The sequence below is a fragment of the Phyllostomus discolor genome, chromosome 13 (assembly GCF_004126475.2).
Source record: "Phyllostomus discolor isolate MPI-MPIP mPhyDis1 chromosome 13, mPhyDis1.pri.v3, whole genome shotgun sequence".
Taxonomy (NCBI): Eukaryota; Metazoa; Chordata; class Mammalia; order Chiroptera; family Phyllostomidae; genus Phyllostomus; species Phyllostomus discolor.
The window spans coordinates 66509706-66529118 of NC_040915.2; the positions used below are offsets into that span (position 1 = coordinate 66509706).

The 19413-nt window shown below is 51.0% G+C and overlaps 1 protein-coding gene across 4 annotated transcripts in view; it reads left to right on the forward strand.

The window, feature by feature from the left end:
- Positions 1-19413, forward strand: part of FLI1 (Fli-1 proto-oncogene, ETS transcription factor) — a 122530-nt gene continuing 103117 nt past the window's right edge. The window contains exon 1 of one of the 4 annotated variants that reach the window (XM_036014172.1): positions 1-81. In XM_036014172.1, the coding sequence (XP_035870065.1) occupies positions 43-81 (39 nt within the window). In that variant the 5' untranslated portion in view covers positions 1-42. Of the gene's footprint in view, positions 82-5916; positions 6110-7332; positions 7634-19413 lie in introns of those variants that run through there. The other 3 variants (XM_036014174.1, XM_036014175.1, XM_028527622.2) reach the window with 3 other exon arrangements.

A 19413-nucleotide genomic window follows, 5' to 3' on the forward strand; every position in this document is an offset into this window, starting at 1 on the left:
GTTGGTTCTGGGGCCTTCCCGACCTTTCCTCACCGACTCAGGATGTTTCAGACAGTCCCCGACACGTCGTCTTACGTCAAGGTAAGACATGACAGCGTCTTTAAACAGGTAATGACTCCCAGTCCCCCTGCTCCCAGGGCCTATCATCTCTTCCCCCCGTTCCTCGGGAAAAGGTTGGCGCGGGGAGGGCATCGGTCCACACTGTCAGCCCGCGGACGTGAAGATGGGGTGCTCAAGCCAGATGTGGGGTGCGCAGCCCCTGGGGAATCTCTGGTTGGGGAGGAACACTCTAGGCCGCTTTGGACGTAGAGGAGCCGGGCGAAGGCTCTTCAGGGAAGCCCAGAAGGCGGCCACTGCACGGGCGAGCCGGCGTCGGGTCCTTTTGGGTGTGCGCTCCCGCCGCTGGTGCACGGCAGGTTCTCTGCGTGAAGGGTTTGTGTGAGGGTGTGAGGGTGAGACGGTGTGCGCGGGAGTGTGAACAAGGTGCGCGCCTCTTCCCGTTCGACACCCCCCACCTCGCTCGAAAGCCCACCTCCCAAGGCCCCATCCCACCCCCCACCCCCCCGCGAAGGCGCGGATTGCTATTTGACAGCACGTCGAAGGGTTTTTTTTTTTTTTCTTTTCCACAACAGTTCCCAAGAATGTAAACAAACCAAGGCCAGGACATCTGGGTTACACGTTTAATGAAAATTGTCCGGAGAGGCGGGGCGGAGAGTGCGGACCTGGTGGCCCTGCCCCGGGTGGGAAGGCGGAGAGGTCCTCGCCTCCCGGGGTTGCTTCTTGGAGCGCGGGGCTGGTGGGGAGGAGGAAGGACTTGCGTGGTTCTGAAAAAGCTCTCCCACCTCTTTTAGGTCCGGGCCCCGCCCCTTCTTCCCGAACCCCGCCCTCAAGCGGCCCCAACTCTCTCGCGTAACGGGTCTGAGAATGCCACGATGGGGTGCTCTGAATGAGGGCACGTGGCCGCAGCGATGAGGCGCTGACTCCGGATTTATCCCGGGAGCGCCAAAATATATATCCATCTCTCCTCCATTTCTCCAAAGGGAAATTCATTGACACCCGGTAGCCTGCGTCTACCTGCACACACCTTCTTTCCTCCTCCCAGCACCCCGCGCTCTTAAGAGGTCTGTAGTCACTGCGGAGAAGCCGAGTTCTGGGGGCTTGGACGGGCAGGAGTGTCTAATCAGCGATGAATGGATGAAAAATGAGTGAATCAATGTGTCGATATGGATTTACGGAGGACTCCCAGGAGGTGGCAGAGCACACTGAGACTGAGCGTGCTCCGGTTCCCCGGAACCCCTCCGACCACCCCCACTCTCAACCCGTGGAACTGGGAGCCCCGCTAAGGAGCTCTGGCTTCCTGTTCTCCCCAGGGCTGCAGACCGGCGGTGGGTGGGACAGTCCCACCCACCCACATGGACCCCCACCCCCCGGGTCTACACACACCCGGAGACCCAAAACTTTCAGGATGACAAATTCTAGTTCGAGCGAGGGGGAGTCCCAGAGCCCGACCCAGGCCGAGAGTCGGAGGGAAAACAAACCGTTGGGGGTGGCGGGCGGGGGGCGCGGTCCTGGGGAGAGAGGAAGGAGGTGGAGTCCCAGAGCTGTGGGCCGCCAGAGGAGCCGCTCTTCGCAGGAGCTCTTTTCAAGAGGAAAAAATGGATTTTTCAGCAGCCACAAAGTTTGCATTGTTGCACAAAGGGGTGCATTGATGGCGGTGAGAGGTCTGCGTGGCAGGGACAATCTTGGGTCTGTTCCGCCGGCTCCCAGAGCCGACCGGTTGCCAGAGGGGCACAAACAGTCCCCCGGCTGCCAAGCCCTGGCCCCTTCCGCGTCAGGCACCGGCTCCTAAGTTACCGACAAACACCTGGGGCCAGGGCGCCACTGGTGCACACTGCCCCTGCCCCCAGGAAGCGTGCTGCCCTCGTGCAGCGTGCTGGGTCTGAGGACCCAGAGTGCTCAGGGAGGCACCCACAGGAGCGCTGAGGGTGGATATGAGGACGAGATGAGAGAGGCAAAGGGAGGGAGGAAGCAGGGTGACTCCCTAAGTCATGGACACGCAGGAAGTGATCACGGTGGTATCATGTAGATAGCCCTTACCTTTGCCAGGCCCTGGTCTAAGCACGGATCTGTAGTAACGGTTTACTATCGATAGCAACCCTAGGAGGTGATTCAGTTTGCAAGTGAAAAACTGAGACATCAAGAAGTATGTGTAGCACAGTTTGTAAGGGGCAGAGCCAAGGTACCAACAATAAGGGCAAAGTTCTGCTGACTGTCGGGTGAGTTCTAAACATTCATCTGTATAACAGCCCTTGGCAGTAGGTCCCATTATAACGCCAAGCGTAGACAAGGACACTGAGGCACAGAGAAGTTAAGGAACTTGGTTCAAAGACACAGAGCTGATAAGTGCATTAGAATAGAATTCAAACCCAAAGAGTCGGATCTCCCAATGGGAATGTCAACCAGGACGTTCCGCGTGCAGATGAGGGGCGGAGGGCGCAGGAGACCCCGTGGAGCGCTCCTAACTGTGCAAAGCACGTGCAATACCCAGCACGCAGGGCGATCCCTGTAGGGCCCTTTCCTGCCGCCCCACTGGAGACTGCCAGGGTCCTCCACCTCCCCTCTTTAGGAGCCTTCCAGACCCCTTGCTCCCGCTCCCCCACCGACCAGCCTACGGGTTCATCTCATGCGGTCTTGTGGGGTAGACAAGACCCGAATCCCACTCCCCACGCCCCCCCCCCCCACCAAACGAAAAGATACTGGTAACCCCAGAATATTCACAGAAACCGGCCCAAGGGCAGCATCTGGCCGGCAGGTCTTGAAACGGCATTTCAAGGACACAGATCTGTGCTTAGAATGGATGCTGTTTGGGGCGGTTGGGAGGCAGGGCACATGGAAACTGCAGAGGCTGAGAGTCTTCCTCCCCAACAAGGCCCCCATCTAGACGCCGCAGCCGGGTGAGGGTCCCGGCCCCTGGCTGGTCTCCACCTCCCGTCCCTGTGCGCTCTCTGGTCAACCTCGGACTCCCTAGGGGTTTCCTCCTCGACGCCGCGTGGTCTGGAGACCCGGCTCCGGAGTGCTGGGGCTTGGGCGCAGAGACCCTCCCCTCCCGGGCCCGCCCCCGGCCTCCCGCCGCCCGGCCCCCCACGTAGCGTTTGGAACCAGCTCTGCGCTTAGGCAGGAACGAGCGCGGGGAGCGGGCAGGGCGAGCGGAGGCTCTAAATCTTCCTTCAACTGTGAGTGGATGAAGTCTGAGAAACAAATTCAAAGCAGGCGCGCCTGCAAAGCCTTCCTGCAGAAATATGCCCCGGCATTCAAGCGCATCCAGGGGCGGCTCGAGCTGCCTTGTTTGGCTAAGGTCAGACGAGCCTCGAGTTCTCCAATAAAAATAAATCTCAAATTAATTATGGCCTCGAGCGAGGGGCCAGACACTTGAAGCTGCAGTTGTGCAGTCTGGAGTTTCGGCGCTCGCTCGCCCATCCCTCCCCCGCCTCCCCCCAGCCTCCCCCCGCCTCCCCCTGCCAGCTCTAATACCCGCTGTGGCCGCTAGACGCGAGGGGAGGAGTAGAGCGAGGGCGGAGGGGGAGGACCCGCCCCGGTCGCTCCGCCAGGCCGGGCGTCGCTAGGGGTTCCGAGTGACCGGACCGTCCCTGGGTCCGGAGGCACCCCAGGGACGCAGCTCCGGTCGTCGCGCCCTCTCATCCCCAACTGGGGCTGGGACCGGAGAAGCCCGGGAAGCCATGTCTGGAAAGTCTTGACCGGGTCAAAAGGGCTGACATTGAGCGAGCCAAGACACGTTTCACCCCGCCGCTTCCCTCCCCGGGGAAGCGGGACTTCCGCATCTGTGAAAATATTGTCACATTCGGAGGGCGCGGGGCGATCGTGGCACCACCGACGTCCCACGGGAAACGCTCCAAACCCGATCGTGTCCTGAGTATTCGCTCCCCCCCTCCCACCTTTACAGGCTTTCTGTAAATGACCCTAGACTGCTTAGAAATGTGAGGTGGGCCTGTTTTGTCGGCGCCCCTCCTCCCCAGTGGGTAGCTCTGGTTTTAAATATTGGACTGGCTTTGTTGGTTGTGGGCTCCCTGACTTGAAAGCCAGGGCCGCCGGTGGACTGGGCACCGGTGGTAGCCGGCACCGGCTCCTGGGCAGCAGCCCTGCCCAGTCTGGGAAAGGGAGAGGCAGAACGGTCTCTGGTAAGCCAGAAAAGAGGGTGTGTGCAAGTGTGTGGGCTGGGGTAAGCAGTCCCTGGCGAGGCCGGGAGGAGACAGGCCAGGGCGGAAAGAGGGGAGAGAAAGGGAGGAAGGCGAGAGGGAAGAAGTGGGGTGAGGAGAGAGCCAGGGAGGGACCGGGGAGGGCAAGGGCTCCCCCCTTCCCGCCCCCGGGACAGTTTTCATTTGTAGCAGGCCTCACCGCAGGCTGTCCATCAATTTGTCTCAATGCAAACATTCGAAATATTCTCTTCGCTGCTCGTGAAAACAATGTGCGCTGCCAGGATCAAACCATCTTTCCAGATGTCTGGTGGTAACCACATTAAACAGGGCAGACTTGTTTACTGTTGTGTTTGGTTAGGGCTTTTCCCCCTTTGGGATTCAGAAAAGCAGCCGCAGCGGGAGAGCGCAGCATCAAATCCAGAGTTACATAAGCGGGCATGCTTACCCACCAGCCGGGCAGAAGGGGTGGGGGTGGGGTGGGTCTGTATTCCCCCAGAGGCTGTGCGCAGCTGGAGGAAGGGACTCTGCCTTCTGGGAAGAGGACCTTGCGGTGGACCGGAGGTCTTCACGAAGGTCCTGGTAAATAAGGAAAGGCATGGCCCTGGTGCCAGTCGGTGAGTCACAAAGTGGTGACAGTTATGCCCATGCCAGCCAGCTGCTCCCCTCCCCCGCACCGTCTTCAACATTGTGAAGTTGCCATCGCTCTGGGTTTATAGGCAGAAACAGAAAGTGCTACCGAGTTCCCAGCTAAATCAGGAGGGCAAGTCCCCAAGTCGGCCTGGTATCATGCTGAGCACTCCCAATGGGACAGGCAGGTCCTGCTCAAAGGAGTTGGGGCGCTAGGGATGTTGGGGTACTGCCCTGGGCAGTGAATGAGGCATAGACAACCTGCCGCTCCCCGGGCTGAACAGGAGGTGGGAAGGGAACCTCGCCAGTGTTTCTGAGGCCCAGAGACCTTCTCAAGCACCAGGAAGGAAGGGCCTGTGTAGACGGGGAGAGTGGGGCTGGTGTGGGGTGGCCTTTAATGTCCTAGATGTGCGCCCGGCACCGGGAAGAGGGCCTCCCGAGAGTGGAGGTGGTGTGCCTTCTGCCTGCAAGAGGGGCGCCGAGGCTGGGGGTGCCAGGCCCTGGTCTGTCCCAGTGGGAAGCGGTCTCCCCGCACCCTCCTGAAACCCTGTTGTTGTTTGAAGGTCGGCAGAGTCTGGGCTGAAAAGGAAACAATTTGGGGTTTGAAAGGATGTAATTCATTCTTCCTTTCCCTTTAACCTCTTTCCTCTCTGGAAAGCATGTGGAAACTCTGAAGGGAAGAGTGAGGGGTGGGTGGCTGGGCTGAGGGGAGGAAAGGGTTAAACCTGATTTCTTTTAATTGAACTCCAGAACTGGTGGCCCCAGGCAAAGGGGGGAACTGACCCCGCTAGCGGTAACCAGATGTGGCGGTCCCAGGGGAGCCCCAGAGCAGACCCCTGGATTGAGAAGCAGACAGGAGGTGGGGGGGTCGGCCCGGCCCCCATTCCACCCCTACCCCCCCTCCTCCCCCATACACACACGGAGTCTCAATTGCTGGCAGGCTGCACCCGCCACTCCAGGTCTGGTCACGTTCAGACCCTTGTCTGTATTCGAACCCAAAATTGGAGCTGAATTGATGAGACTAATTTCGAGAGGGGGGTGGGGGAGGGGGGGAGGGAGGGAGGCAAGAGAGCTCTGGGGCTCAATTGCCCCTGAAGAAATAAAGAATTAATAAGTCACCTTTTCTGCCGCTGTGGACACCCTTTGGAAACTTTTTCCATTTCGATTGACTCGGATCTCCTCTGGATTTTTTTTTTCCCTCCTTCCCCTGGTGGACTCTTAAATAAAAGTGAAAAGGTCCAAAGCGTGGTCTGGAGAGCGTGGACAAGGTAATCTGTTTCGGAGGTCGGGGAGAAGGGAGCCAGGGCGAAAGAGCCCAGGGGTCCCCTCGCTGTGCCCAGACTGCTGTGGCTGCCCCAACGGAATCGTTCGTCCCACTTGTGGGGAGCCGGTGCCTCAGGGTGTCGGGGCGACCAGGCGGGCAAGCGGAGGCCGGCCTCACGCTGGGTGGGGATGTGGTCCAGAGCACGGCCCCGGGGTCTCACCGGGGAAAAAGTCTGAGTCTGGGCCGCGACGCTGGGTGCTGCTCTCTGGAGACCTGCTGGCCAGCGTGCAGGGAACGTCTCGCCCCAGTGTAGGCGTCCTGGGACCCGGGTGGCATTGCACGGGCGGCTTTGGTCTGGGTGCCCGGGCCGGGGCCATCGAGTCCGGGTTAGCGCTAGGGGGTTGACCCTAGAGGGCGCGGTTGGGTGGCCTAGGGTGTTGCTAATCCCCGCCCTCGGGGGGAGCTCGGAGCTCTCCAGGAGCAGGGGGTCGAGGCGCGGCGGGGAGGGCGCCCCTCCGCTAACAATGCGCTGGGTGCGAAGTGCGAGACCCCCACCGCCCGCGTCCGTCGGAAGACGCCGCGAGTCCGCGTGGCCGTGTGGGTGAGCCGCTCCGGGAGTCAGCAGCCACTCGGCAGTCCAGTCGGAGTGGAAACATTCCCATTGGATGCATTTTGTAATGTTTGGTTTGCTTCGGTCTGCGTCTGGATCTTCCCGGGCAGTAGGCTCCAGCTTATCCCCAGCCGGAGTATACTCTCCCGTCCCCCATCCCCCGCAAAAAGTTTGACTCGGGCTGGAAAAAGCATTAATGAACGTATCTGTGGGAAGAAACGGAAAGTGAATGAGTCAGGAGGGCCACCTTCGGCCAGCGGCCCCGGGAAAAGGAAGGAGGCCAAAGGCGTCTGGATTTGGACTTTGGGGGAAGGTGTCGGGGGGCGGGGGGATGCAGACTGCGGGAATCAGGGCGCGGGCGCCGGGCGCGGACCCGGGCATTGTTCCCAGCTCGGTCTTATCTCTCAGGAGCAAGTATCCTGTGTGCGCAGCGCATGGATGTATCTGGGCATCTCTGCGTATATTTATATAGTGTGTGTGATGCGAAAAGCAGGAGCGGCGGAGTTGAGGGGGGGGAGTGGATGTGGGGGGAGGGAAGACGGAGGAGAGCAGAGAGAGGAGAGAGCTAGACGAGAGAGAGAGAGGGAGAGAGGGAGAGAGAGAGAGAGAGAGAGATAGAAAGAGAGAGAGAGATAGGACTTCCTCCCGATTCGCAAAGTGAAGTCACTTCCCAAAATTAGCTGAAAAAAAAGTTTCATCCGGTTAAACTGTCTCTTTTTCAATCCGCTACAACAACAAACGTGCACAGGGGAGCGCGGGCAGGGCGCTCGCAGGGGGCACGCAGGGAGGGCCCAGGGCGCCGCGGAGGCCGCGCCCGGCTACTACGAAGGGGCTGCGAGGTCAGGCTGTAACCGGGTCAATGTGTGGAATATTGGGGGGCTCGGCTGCAGACTTGGCCAAATGGACGGGACTATTAAGGTAAGAGACCGGGCAGTGGGCGCGGAGCGGCGGGGCCGACCGGGACGGTGGGGCGGCGGGCGCCGGGGTCCCGGAAGACGTGGCCGCTCTCCGTTGCTTCCGCGCCCGGCTTCGCTCCGTCTCCTCCCGCGCGCGGGTGGCAAGTCTCACTAGCCGGGGTTCCCCCTCCCGGCTCCCCCGCGGACGATCTCCCCCGCACCCCTTGCCCCAAAGCGGAGCCCGGCCCCCTGCCTCCGCGCTGCCGCCGGGCCGCGGGAGAGGGTGGTTTGAATCCCGGGGGGGATCCCGGGCGCGGATCAGAGACGGGGGCCCGATTTCTCGGGTCGATCACTCCCACCGGCAAGCAGAGCGCCCCGGCCCGGCGCCGGGTACCCATCTGCGGCCGCCGTCCCCCTCGCCCGAGGCTGGAGACCGTGGGGGCGGAAGCCGCCGCCGCCACCAGCTCGGGTTCCCGCCTGGTGGGCCCTGAGGTGGGCAAGCGGAGTGGTTGCAGGAGGATCGGGGTGCAAGTGAATGTTTCTGGGCTCTGTCTGGGCGGGCTCCTCCAGATGGAAGCCCTGTTTACATGTCAGCGCGGGCTGGTTTCCCTTCCTCTCGGTATTTCTGGTTGCCGGTTCTCGACATTCGGAGCCTGCGGCTCCCGGGACTAACGGGCCGCTTCCCCGGCAGCCTGGGTCCGCGCTGCGCCCCGCTCCCCGAGCCCGGCTCCCGCACACCACCTCCGGGTGGGCGTCTGCTCCGGCCAAGGGCTCCCGGGGTCGTCTCAAAGAAGGTCCCGTGCCCTTCAGAGCCGCTTCCCCTAAGGTGGCCAGCCAAACTCCGTCGCCAACCCCTACCCTTACCCCGCACCCCCAGCTCGGCTAAGGTTGCGAAGTGCAGCCCAAGGGACGCCTGAGGGTCTGGGTTTCCTGTCCGACCTCAGCGGGTTGACTGCCTCCTCCCTCCAGAAGGGGAAGTGGGGCTAGGCTCAGAGAGAAGGGACACCCCCTAACGCCACTGGCCAGAGAGGAGCGAGGGGAATGAATGGGACCCGGAGTCCGCGGGGCTGCGAGGCGGTTGTGTAACACCAAGCAGGAGTCTGTCTGGAAAAACTATTAGGCTGGTGAGGTGAGCGCTGGCAGAGCCCGCCATTCCCCCAGAACCCGAAAGAATCGACTTGGGGCTCAGGGCTGAGTAAGAGAAAGCTGAGATGTTGGGCTTGGAGAATTCAAGAGATTTTTATCATTTGGGTGGAGTAGTGGTTTTTAAAGTTTTTTTTTTTTTTTTTCCTCTCTAAAAGTTTGAAAGATGCTGACTTAGGTCAAAGGCACCCACAGAGGGAACTTGAAAATCTGGAGATGAGACAACTGAGTGTGATGATGGTTCAAGGGTGCCTGTGTGATCGAGGTTCCTCAAGTTTAAAGCGGTGGGCGCGGAGCGGGCGAGGGAGGCTTCCTGGAGGAAGGGCGTGGCGGTCGCTGGACATCGTGTGCTTGTTGTTCTTCACGTTGGCGCGTGCATGCGAGTGTCTCTGCGTCTCGGGTTAGGAATAAGACCCTCCACTCTGGAGAACGCCCCCTCACTGAGACACTCAGCGCTTACCCGGAGGCGCCCTCCTCACCAGGAAGAGTGGTAGGTAACATGGCTCTGGGGTCTTGATGTAGACACTCTAAGGAGAAGTGAAGCAATTTCTTCTCCACGATGCTCAGACCTCTAACAGGCCCAGAGCAGAGGGAGGAAGCTGTGGTCTGTACCCAGGATGTGCTAATCTCTTCAGATACACTCACAGGGATTGGCATGGCGGGCAGCAAGAACAGGCTTACACTGAGTCCCTGCTGCTGCACCCAGGGATGGCGTGAAGGTCTTCTTTTTTGTGTGGGTGGTGGGAGCCTGCGAGTCCCTCCAGAGCCTCTCCAGGAGCACCCTGGTCTGTCACCCAGGTGACCTGGCTGTGCAGACCCACCCACAGATCAGAGGCTCCTTAAACCATTTTCACTCCCTGAAGTTCTGAAGGACTGAGTTGTTGAATGTATACTTTGGTATTTAAATTGTCTGAAAGCCACAGTTTCCTGCTCACATGTGACCTTTGGATATTGAGGTTCCGGGACCCCACTTCTACAATGATTTAAACACTGTTCTTGGAGAGGATAGTGGGCAAAAAGAGGTCAGCTCACTTCAGGTCTCTGTGTGAGAATGTACAGTGCACGAAACCTGTTTGAGCTTCAGGATCTTTGCAAAAGTGAAACAGTGGAACTAAATTAGCTCTACAATAGTATCCTTTCCAACCCTCTGTTCTTAAAATATCATAGCCATGTGTTCTTACAAGAACATATACTGACATGTCTGTGGAATCTGATTCTATACCGATCGAGGTCTGAGAGCTTTGTAGATCACATGTAATCTGCAGACACAAATCCAGAATGGGTGTTGCCAGTTTGAATGGCCTTGAAAAACCATCTTTGAGTAATTCTGAGATGTGATTTTTATGCACCTGCATCTTTCTTCTTCAAATAGAAGGTATGCCTCTCTTTCGAAATGCCTGTCAGTCTCAGCACTGAGAAGAATTTAGTTCAGGATGCCGGAGAAATCTGGAGTTCTTTGCAGAAGCCCTTTATTTTGTGCACATTTCCGTCTGATTCTAAAATCTCAATCTTAGTGCCCTTGTTATAATAAGACCTTCTGTATCAGGTCTTCTTCTCATCGCCAAGAACATCTCCTGGGAAGGCCCTGAGCATCGTGTCGGGAGCACCAACGTTGGTGGTGGCCGTTCCACTCGTTCTCTGCCACAGACAGTTAACCTGCAGCATTAAACAACACCCTGCCCCGCCCCTGCTCCCCACTTTGATATTATCAGTGTTGAAAAGCACATGATACTGTTTGCTGCTCTAAGAAATGACCTGGTTTCAAAAACTGCATCTTAGCTCTAAGCAGTCTTCAGTCGAGTCTGATTATTTCATCTGTGGAAGCTTGGTTCAGGGCCCACGGTGTCATCAAAGATGGCAACACAGTCAAAGAAGACGCAGGCGTGGTGAATGAAATAGGGAAACGGGGGAATAGACTTGGAATCAGGGAACCTGGGTTCCTTCTCAGCTTTGCCACTTCGTTGCTGATGGGCCTAAAGCAAAGTGTGCAGATCTTTGAGTTTTAGTTTCCTCATCTGTGAATTGGGGCCAAAGTGCCTTCCCAACATCAGTCACAGTAAGGCTCACACAGGGTCTGTGCCTTAGTTGCATGTACATCAGTTGAATTTCTCCTCAGGGAGAGGTTTTCTGGGGTTTGGTTAGTTAGAAAATGAAGTCGTAGGTCTGGATTTACCATAATACCTGTTTCATGAATTGAACAAATATTAACTACGTGTTTCTTATGCTCGAGGCTCAAAACTCATGCTTTATGTGTTGGGAATAAAACAGGGAATTTATTTATACTCCAGTGGAGGTGACAGACATGTAGATAAATAATTCTATGTCCAGAGGTAACAGATCTTCTGGGGAACAGGAAAGCAGGTTAGGGGATAAGAGGTGATGCAGCACCCTGACCGCTGTGGTTCCATGAGTTGGGTATCCTCCTGCAAAGAAAAAGGTCACCGGTTCCATTGCGGGTTCAGTCTTGGTTGGTTGGAGTGTGTAGGAGAGGCACCACCGATCGATGTTTCTGTCTCATATTGATGTTTCTCTCCATCCCTTTCTCCCTCCCTTCCTCTCTAAAAATAAATAAATAAAACCTTAAAAAAAGTGATGTAGCTGTATCAGCCAGGATGGTTGGGGAACATTCTTTGAGCCAAGTCCAACTGAGGAGGCCTATTCAGTTTCTAGCCTTTACTTCAGGAAAGTACAGTAGCACACAACCAGCAAATGGTGAGAGAGCAAATGGGAAAGAAAGGTTTAGATTGAAGCTGGGCTCTGCAAACCAGCGGAGTTTCAGTGCCAGACAGGTCCAGGAGGGTAGGTTACCGCTGATGGGACAATGCTTGTCCAGTGGGGCAACTTCAGGATGGTACCGTACCTTGACGAAAGCAGCAGAAGAAAGAATGCCTGGGGACAGAGACTTTATTTCTGTCCTCAGAAAGGGACGCTGCCTCCACTGTGAAGAGTGAACACCCGTGCACGTCTTTTTAACTTTCACGTCACCTGCATTCCTTTCTCTGTCCCCCTGACCACGTAGAACAGCTTCTTCCCCCCACGTGATCACCGAACGGCGAATTGGTGATGTTTGGGTTTATTTTTGTGGACAATTTCTACAAAAAGACTTCCTTCTACTTCTGCTGCTATTCAGATTTAAGTTTACAGGTTTGCAAATTTAGAGATTATTTAGCTCAATATTTTCATGTTATGGGTGGGAAAACTAAGGCCCAGAATTGTTTAACGCACTACTCAAGGTCACACAGATAACTGGGCCAGGATGAGAATTTGGGGCTCCTGACCCTCAGACTAACATTTTATCCACCATACCATGAAGATGTCATTCGCTTTCATCACGTTATTACAAATGACAGAATCCTGGAGGCCAGGTGCGTGTTTGTATGTGTGCGTGTGTGTGTGTGTGCCTGAGACAGAAAGACAGACAGACAGAGACAGAAAGAGACAGACAAGGCTTTTTAAAACTCATGGAGAATTTGATACTTTGGAATAAAGATACTTCTATTATTTAATGAAAAATGTATTACTACTATCTTGAATTATTTCCATACTTTAAAAATTTCCAGATTTTCAGCATAACTGTTTTCTAAAATATATACTTCTTTTCTTGTAGACAAACAATGTCCATTACCAGAAGACAATAAAAAATATAGTATTTTACTTAAATAGCCAATAAGTCCCTTTATAGACCAGGGCAGGTGGGCTGAATTTCATGTCAATTCTGTTAATAATTGACTGTTTGACTACATAATATAATATATTCAGATGCATTAGCACATATCTTATGGACTCATCTTCTAGGCTGGGCAATAAGCAGGTCTTGAATAACAACCACATTAACGAAGATTTAGGATCTCAACGTCTTCTGTTTGGGGTCAACCAGTTAATATAGCATTGGTTTAAAAACTTGGTTGATTTTAAAGAAGCCTGCATTCTAGAAATGTAACGTTAGTCTTATGTTAATACTGAGTTTTACCAGAAAAAAATGGGAAAAATTTTATGGTGATGAACCACTAGGCAGGATTTCTGATGGACTGAGGCTTTTATACTACCTCAGACTTCAAAAGATATGCCTAAATTGTAAGCCAACACTCAGGCCATCCGCAAAGCCCTAGTCTTCATGGAAGAAAACACTCCATCTGAAGCTCAATAGATTTTCAAATTAGCAACCAACTGTCTAGGGTCAGAATTGAAAAGCAGCTATTTTCATTCATTTTAGACAACCAGCTACATTATGAAGGTATAGAATAACATTTTGGTTCTGTTTTGTTTTGTTCTGAATAACATGACTTTCTATTTTTGGTTAGTACTGAAAACAGCCTTTCTAAGTCTATTTTTTTTGCTTGTTGTTTTGTGACCAACGGAGAAGGCTAAAGGACTATGGCCACTATGTACACACACAAACGCACACAAGCTCACAAAATCTTCAACCAGCCACAGTGACTTTTTTTTTGTAGCTTCAGGGCTGTGCAAGTGCCTTTTCCTCTGCAGAAGACCACACCCTGTTTCATTTTCTGTTGCTTTTATGATTTATATCTACATATCTGTAGCCCATTCATGTGTTAATACATCAGTAGGATGGGATTCCTAAGTGATGTCATTCTAATGCTTCTACAGACCCAGCACCAACATCAGCAGCCGTATACTTTGAGATGTTTCCCCAGAGGCAATGGGTGGGGTTTGACTGCCCTCACTTTGTCACCCTTAGGGCTAATATTTGACAGCATTGGACAATCTGCAGAATAACCCTTTTCTATGCAAAGCTAGCCGGCCTTATGGGGACTCTGTAACCTTAGCCTCATTGACATCGTGAACTGACGCCAGCCGTAGTGGTACAAGTCAGTAACTGTCCAAGTGAGTAAGGTCTATTGCATGACTCTTACGCAGGCACTGGACTGGGTGACTAAGTGCTGTCAAGATACAATGCGGGTGGCAAAAAGGCTGCTGTCCTGGAGACTTAGCAGGAGGATAAGCCATGTTTGTGTGCCTAGTGAAATGCAGTAAGTGTTACATTAGCACGGAGAAAGGAAGGAGCAATTTCAAATGGACAGACAGACAAAGACCTGATAACAATAGTTATTTACAAAGGACTTTCATATACACTCTTGCATTTAATCCTCACAATAGCACTATGGAAAGTAATATTGTCACATTACTGTTTTATATGGGAGAAATTAAAGTTCAGAGAGGCCAGGTAACTTGCCAAGTGTTTCTGATTCCAGAATACTTTCCCCCCTCCCCCCACATAAACCACACAACTTCTTGGCATAGGTAGACAAGTGGACCTGGACGGTGGCTTTGAAGGAGGGTAGGACTTGTGCAGGAAGATATGGTTCAAGTTCTTTCTAGGGAAGTAAAATACTTTGATGTGTGTTTGGGGGCAGGGGGTGCATATAAAGGAGAAGGTAGAAGTGGGAAGATAGGATGGAATTCGACTTTGGAGGACTTTAAATACCATAACAAAGAATCTGGGTTTTATAAAATACAGGGATGGGCAAAAGTAGGTTCACAGTTATTCATATGGTAATATAATAATTAATAAATAATATTGAATGCAAAAATAAACTGTGTTTCTCATACTCACAACTGTAAACCTACTCTTGCCCACCCCTGCATATCAAAAGGAAGAATCACAAATTTCTAATAGATGGATGATCTGCAGGGCTATACAAGTCTCTTAGCAGTCGAATCTTTCCTGCTAACACCATCCTTCTTACGAAATGAGGATGAGAGTGGTCCCATCACTTATCAGAGGCCACAAGAAATGAGTAGCAGGCAGAATTAAACAACCAGCGATAGGTTCAGGCAACCAGACCATGCTATCAGCTGTCTTTAAAGATATGTTTATTGAATATGGAGACAGGGGAGGGAAGAGCAACCCTACCTCACCAGACCCCATAAAAATGTGATTATCCCTTTAGTCCTTTAACTGTCTTCCTTTGCAGTGTTCTGGAGATTTCACCACAAGCTGTCTTTTCAACTGGGCCATCTCTCCTGGGCTACGACTTCGGTTCCTTTTGAGAATGAGTCAGCAGATAGTCACTGAGAAGAGACAAAGGTTCAGGTTGTTTCCCTGAGACTCAAATCACAGTTCTGTGGAAACTCAGACAGATCTGACATACTTACACAGGCCGGCTGCATCTGTCACCGCACACAGAAACACTGATATTTCACCTGAGCAAACCAAAAACTCAGCAAGTTGTCACCAGCATCCAAGTAGGACCCGGGATTAAGTGTTCAAATGCATTTTCAGGTAACTCATTAACTTTATAGCAGCTTCAAAATTGCTGATACCTTCAAGAATAAACCAAAGTACCGAAATGCTTAAGAAAGTTCCCATCTTTGGAGAACAGTGTGCCTGGCCTTTAATTCAGGATCAAAAGCCCCGAGTATGTAACTTCTCAAGCCAACTCCAAGAAAACGCATGCTTGAAAACTGAAATGCCTCCTCGGCAGCAGGCCCGCTTTCCCAAACGGTGCCATGGGTCCGAGGTAATGAAAGACCTTATGTCGCATCTCGGTGCACACATGCAACAGGCCAGAATTACAGGTGCCGTGGGAGCTCTAACCCTGCATTTCTAGACATGCGTGGGTTTCATATGTCTACTGAAATCTAGCAGTTCAGTAGCAGAGTGTTAGGTCTGAATATCTGGGTGTTCACCGATTTTAAGTTCGAGGGAGTCTGAGAATAAATAATTTGACAGTAATGCTCAAGTAGCAAAAATTTGAAAACAGGTTTTCATATTATAAAAGTACTCAGCTTGTGAGTTATTTTTAAGTGAATACCATTACCCTCTATATAAATATATATATTTAAGTTTTAAATTCTTATGTTTGAAAAGTCATTTTGTCTTAGACATGGATCCCTTAATTCATGCTCATTCATTTATTCATTCAACCAAAACTTGAGTAGTACTGCCAGACAGGATGCTCAACAGAACTCTACATAAATGAACAAGAACAAGATGCTCATATTTCTGTTCCTTCCAGACTTCCAGAGGGCAGAGGTTTCTCTATTTTCTGATTTTAAGCTCAGACAACTGGCAGCTCCAAAAGAAGCAATGCTCACTGGCAAATCTTTTTTGTGGCTTTCTATTATATGGAAATTTAAGCACATTTTCCCAAAGGTAACACCCAGCTTATAACTTCCTCTGTCCCTTCACTCCTGATGATAGTAGTTCATTGTATGGATATCTTGTGAAAACTGAGGAGTGCCTAGGGAATTTCTTTTTATTATTATTCTCCCTTCCTCAGCTTTAGCTCCTCTATTCATGCAGTAACATAGAGAAAAACACTCTAAATAAAGTACAAAGATAAATCAGCAAATGTCTTAATGCACAAAGACTAATTACAAGTCAACAAAAAAAGATAGACTACCTCACAAAAAATAGGCAAACATGCTATGTATACTCAATGCTAGAAAAAGAAATGCAAATAAAAAGAGTCTCAAGTACGTGCATACAGATACTTAAATGAAAATAATGAAATGTGAACATTTTTCACCTGTGAGGATAGCAAAGCTTAGAACAGCTGAATCAGCCTCATGTTATAGAGAGTAAGGGGACATGGCACTCTCTCACCCAACTAGAGGGAACACAACTTGGTACAATCCTCCCAGAGGGCAATTTGGAAATATCTACTGAGATATTAAATATTGAGACAAATTTGATAATAATTTCAATTCTAAAAAAGATATCTAATAGACATGGTTACTCAGATACCGCAGGTATATGTACAAGATGTTTATTAAAGTGATGCTTGTAGCAGCGAAAATTGGAAGGACTCTAAATGTCCATCAATAGGGGACTAGATGACTAAGTGAGGGACAATTCATGCAACTGTTAAACGGAATGAAATCAATTGTCTGTGGACCCTGGTTTAGGGAATCCTCCAAGGCATACTATTACATGGAAGAAAGCAAGTTACAAGAGGCGTGCTCTCATTTCTGTAAAAAAAAATGTGAAGACACACATATGATTATTAAGTGTAGATAATTTCTGGAAGGATATACAAGAAGCTATTAACAGCAGTTGGCTGCTTCTGAGTGAGGAGGAGTAGACTTTTACTTTTCACACTCTAAAGTTATGTAGCATTTGATTTTTTTGAAAATCACTAGTATATACTTATAATTTTAAAAACTGATGGGAAAAATAAAGAGGGACTATTAGAGATAGATTAGTGACAAAGGGACTGGCCACCATCATTCCAGCCCCAGTGTGCTCATCAGAAACATTCAGATCCCATTTTGCAGTAAAAACAGAGAGAAATTGTCCAGCCTAGACTCTGGAGCCCTGAATCCTAGCCCAAACCCCTTCCCTGACCAGTGAGATATGGGATCTTAGGTGCCCCTTCACTCCTTCAGTATTTGTGCAAAATTTGTCATGTTAAGGGTTTTCTCATGTGTAAAATGAAGGCATGATTTCAAAACGTTCTTTCATCTTCCATGTTTATAAGACTCTGAACCTAAGCAGGCTTTAAAGCATTTCTTATTTGGGGGCGCGGATGGTGAACCTTTCACAGAAATTCTCTCTGAGCCCATGTGGCTCTCCACAACCCCGGGGCCTAAACTGTAGAGTGATCTTTTCAGGCTAGTGGAAGTCTCAGGCTCTCCGGAGGTGCTTTGTGAATTTTTCTGAGCTGGTTGTTTTTATTACCAAGTGACACTGGAGCTGTGCTAACCCCTTTGCATGAGTGCCTGCCTCTCTGCTTTGGGTCTTACACTCTTTTCCAAAATTCAGTCTCTTTTAAAACCCAAAACACATTTGGCCCCAAGATCCTGTCCCCTGGATTTTAAAAATCCTGTTTAATTGAAGGGAAATTGAATTTGTCTGGTTTTGATTCATTTACACTTCACTTAAAAAACAACAACAACAATATTTTGAGGTCCAAGAAAAGTTTTGAGCCTCCTAATGAGTTTCTGGAAGGCCTTTCTTCTTCTTCTTAAAACAGGAAGTGGTGCCGTGCTATGGGCACACACAGAGTCAACCCCGAAAGGCCCAATTCAGCTTGAAACTTTATCACCCACCATTTTGCATGGGCACCAACGGCCCTAGCAAAGGCCTTTCCATCCCTACTCCTCGCCTAAAAGCGAGAGATCCACTCACCTTCCATCTAAGGGAGAAGAACAATGAGGAGGAGAGAGCAGAGTCACAAGAAGAAAAAGAACCAGCCATTTATCTGTCCCTTACTATGTGCCAATACTCTTCTGACCTTCGCAGACGTACTCATATTCGATCTCCGTGACAAGGAGAGGGGAAGTAACTTACCCAAGTTCCTTCAGGTAGAAAGTGGAAAAGCAATGATTTGAATGTACTCCTGTTTGCCTCTGAAGTTCGTAGAGCTTAGCCACTGTGATGCGTTGCCAGATGGACTTGCTACACGTCCATGTAGTTAGGCTCCAAACCAACCCACCTGCTGAGGACCATGTATTCTCTGTTGCTGTGTGTTTTGCCCTCTGGTCTAACTGACCCCCCCTGACAGTCTGTCCTACTCAGACTCATGGCATTGCTCAGCCTCCACCAGCCTTTACAATCTGGGCCCTGTGTTTCCCGGTAGGAGAGGCTTCCTGACGTGTTAACAGGTGCACTGAACAGCAGGCAGAGGAGGATGAGGCCAACAGGTTCTGTTTCATTGTAATGAGCTAACAAGATGTAAAAAGAAAAATGTCTGGAGCTCGGAGAACAACGGGTCTTTGACTTGACAACACTGCCTCCTCTGCCTCCTACCTCTTCTCTCTTTCTCGGACTCTTGTTCTATTTTCATTCTCTTTCCTTCACACACACACACACACACACACACACACACACTATACACACTTTAAAAAAAACAGATGGGGGAGCTTTAAAAAACACAAAGGAGGGAATGTTTTGCCAGGTTAAAAGGAAACCATCGAGGAAGGCTAACTTCAGGCTCCAGTTTCTCCTGAATAGTGCTTGTTATTTCAAGGCTGATTGACTTATAACTGCATCCACAGCCACCTCACATCAGTTCCTTTTATCAGCCCGAGTGAGACTTCCTGTGGACTGGCAGCTTCCTGATGTATTTCCTTTTTCCTTTGGCAGAACAAAGAAAACCATAGCTCCAAGGATCCTTGGGACCAAACATAATTTAGCACTGAAGAACCTATTATTTTAACATTTTCATTCTCAATGCACAGGGCCAAGTGCTTGCCTTTGCATTTTCCCACAACATTCTGTGCAGCCTCATCATGGACCCCGTGCGTGATTACCAGGGGCCGATCAACCGCTCGATCTCATGCTTGTAGTAGTTTGACTTCATTTAGAGGGAAAATTAACCCATTCTCCTCACTAACACTGCATGAGCAACTCCCTACCTCCACTCCATACACACATACACCTTTAAGAATTATACCTTTCTATGTAGTATTAACTCTTATTACCCTAATTCAATATAACAAGTCAGCAAAGAAGCCCTCTTATTTAGAAATTTCAACCTGTCTGTATGTTTTAAGTTCTAATTCTAGATATATATATATATAAGAAAAAAAAAAAGCTTCAGCCCTGGCTGGTGTGGCTCAGTGGATTGAGTGTCAACCTACAAACCAAAAGGTTGCTGGTTCAATCCCTGGCCAAGGCGCATGCCTGGGTTGCAGGCCAGGTCCTCATTTGGGGGCGTGCAGGAGGCGACTGGTTGATGTTTCTCTCCC